The sequence below is a fragment of the Austrofundulus limnaeus genome, unplaced genomic scaffold (assembly GCF_001266775.1).
Source record: "Austrofundulus limnaeus strain Quisiro unplaced genomic scaffold, Austrofundulus_limnaeus-1.0 Scaffold337, whole genome shotgun sequence".
Lineage (NCBI taxonomy): Eukaryota > Metazoa > Chordata > Actinopteri > Cyprinodontiformes > Rivulidae > Austrofundulus > Austrofundulus limnaeus.
The window spans coordinates 309,278-311,481 of record NW_013952739.1 but is presented as its reverse complement, the minus strand read 5'-3'; the positions used below and the strand labels follow the sequence as shown (position 1 = coordinate 311,481).

The 2,204-nt window shown below is 48.1% G+C and overlaps 1 protein-coding gene across 1 annotated transcript; it reads right to left on the bottom strand.

The window, feature by feature from the left end:
• Positions 1 to 544: 544 nt before the first annotated feature.
• Positions 545 to 2,093, bottom strand: LOC106527679 (homeobox protein Nkx-2.2). Its single transcript, XM_014022652.1, has 2 exons — positions 1,626 to 2,093; positions 545 to 1,490 (listed from the first exon to the last, which is right to left on the bottom strand). The coding sequence occupies exons 1-2, from the start codon at positions 1,756 to 1,758 to the stop codon at positions 1,012 to 1,014; spliced, it is 612 nt and encodes a 203-aa protein (XP_013878106.1). The 5' UTR covers positions 1,759 to 2,093; the 3' UTR covers positions 545 to 1,011.
• Positions 2,094 to 2,204: the final 111 nt, after the last annotated feature.

Below are 2,204 nucleotides of genomic sequence, written 5' to 3'. Positions count from 1 at the left end.
TATCCATCATCCATCCATCCAACCATCCATCATCCATCCATCAAATCCATCCAACCATCATCCATCCATCCAACCATCCATCCAACCATCATCCATCCATCCATCTATCCATCCATCCATCCATCATACCTCCATCCATTCATCCATTCATCCATCATTCATCCATCAAATCCATCTATCCATCATCCATCCAACCAACCATCCATCTGTCCATCATCCATCCAACCATCGTCCATCCATCCAACCATCATCATCCATCCAACCATTCATCCAACCATCATCATCCATCCAACCATCCATCCATCCATCCATCATCCATCATCCATCCATCATCCATCCATCCATCCATCATCCATCATCCATCATCCATCATCCATTAAGGGTCTCTGAGGGGTTTTCTGAGGTTCTCTGATTTTTTTATCGTCACATGCAGAAAAAAAATGAAATTTTCAAGCTAATACAAATATAAACATGTTGGAGCTGAAACATTTGTTTTGAAAATCAGTTTTTAAATGTTTGTGTTATGTAAAATATTTCAAAATGCAACAATAACTTATATTTTATTTACAAAGAAACACGGTAAACAAATGAAATGTTGACGGATATTTTCAGAAAAGACAATAATTTAGAGAACATCAATCAGGTTTTCAACCTTTTCACGTGTTTAGTTTTATGTACCGATTATAAAAACCGTCTGAACCAAACTGGGTCCAACAGAACTGAACTGAACCGGTTTTATTTATTTATTTAGTCCATCTGAGCCGAGCCTTGGGTCAGCACCATGAGCAGAGTACAACAACAACAACAACAACAACAACAACAACAACAACAACAACAACAACAACAACAACAACAACAACAACAAGCAGGTGATGCAAGCCGGTTCGGTTCGGTTAGAATGAGTGATGAGACAGAACCCGTCCACCAGAACCAGGAGGTTCTAGAGGAGAAAAACCCAACAGAACCAGAACATGTCTTCAGTCTTTTCTGGACCTTCATAAAGTTCTGGTGTCACCAGGTCCAGGGGTAAAAGTGGGCAAGATGCTGCTGCGGTCCGTTCGGTCCACTCGGTTCCGAACCGCAGGCTGGGTGCAGCAGAGGTGGGTAGGCGCACAAAGGCAGGCTGATTCCGGACCTGAATCCGGACCGGAACGGTTCGCAGGGCCTCCCGTCCCGCACCAGAACCGGGATAGTGACCCGGTTCGGCAGCAGCTGCAGCTCCTGGTGCCGCTCGGTTCGGGCACGCTTCAGCTTGTAGCGGTGGTTCTGGAACCAGATCTTGACCTGGTTCGGGGTGAGGTGGATCAGAGCCGCCAGGTGCTCCCGCTCCGGAACCGACAGGTACCGCTGCTGTCGGAACCGCCGCTCCAGTTCGAAGGTCTGCGCCTTGGAGAACAGCACGCGTCTCTTTCTGCCGCGGTTCTTCTGGGCCGACCCGAACCGGGACCCGTCCGAGCAGAGTTCGGCTGGTTTCTGCTCTGAACTGGACTCTGGGAACAGAACAAGTCATCAGAACCCAACGGAACAAGAATGAACCAGATATGAGGTTCGGACAGAAGTGGTACCGGTCCAGTTCTACAGTGACAGTCCACAGAACCAAAAGTTCCGACAAACAGAACTCTTACCGGTTCCGCGGCTCCAGTTGATCCAGCTGTTCGGATCCTCTTTGGAGTTCGGCTCCTCGGTTCCAGGCGGGTTCGGAAGGTTCAGGAGGTCCCGCACAGAAAATCCGGTTCTTGGGCTGGTTCCGGACGGCATGACCCTGGAGTCGGGACCAGAGGACCAAGAGAGAAAGTTGCGGGTCAGGGTTCGGGAGGTTCGGTCAGACAGGAGCCGCCCGGTTCTGGTCCATCATAATGCTGGGGGTGCAGATGGTTCGGGTTCAAATAGTTCGGGTCCAGGGCGGTCCGGGTCCTTTTCAAGGATGGAGGCGGTCCAAGAGTCTGAGGGAGGAGAGAGCCGGACCTGCGGTGCTGGGTCCACCAGAACCAGAACCAGAACCGGTTTATTAACCGGAAAATTGTTTGTTTGTTTGTTTGTTTGTTTTTATAAAAAGTACAAGACACATTTAAAAGGTTTGATTGTTTTCTGACCCTCAGCAGCAGAACCCGACGGAACCAGAACTTTAGATAGAAAATAAAATGAAAAAAAAAAAATAAAATAAAATATTTAGATTCTGAGCCAGAGAGTCCGGACCTTCAGAT

Bases quoted from the DNA above. Each gene is read 5' to 3' on its own strand.
- LOC106527679 (XM_014022652.1), bottom strand. From the start codon at position 1,758: ATGCCGTCCGGAACCAGCCCAAGAACCGGATTTTCTGTGCGGGACCTC. The intron at 1,491-1,625 runs GTAAGAGTTCTG...TTCTGTTCCCAG, and splicing joins CAACTGGAGCCGCGGAACCG to AGTCCAGTTCAGAGCAGAAA.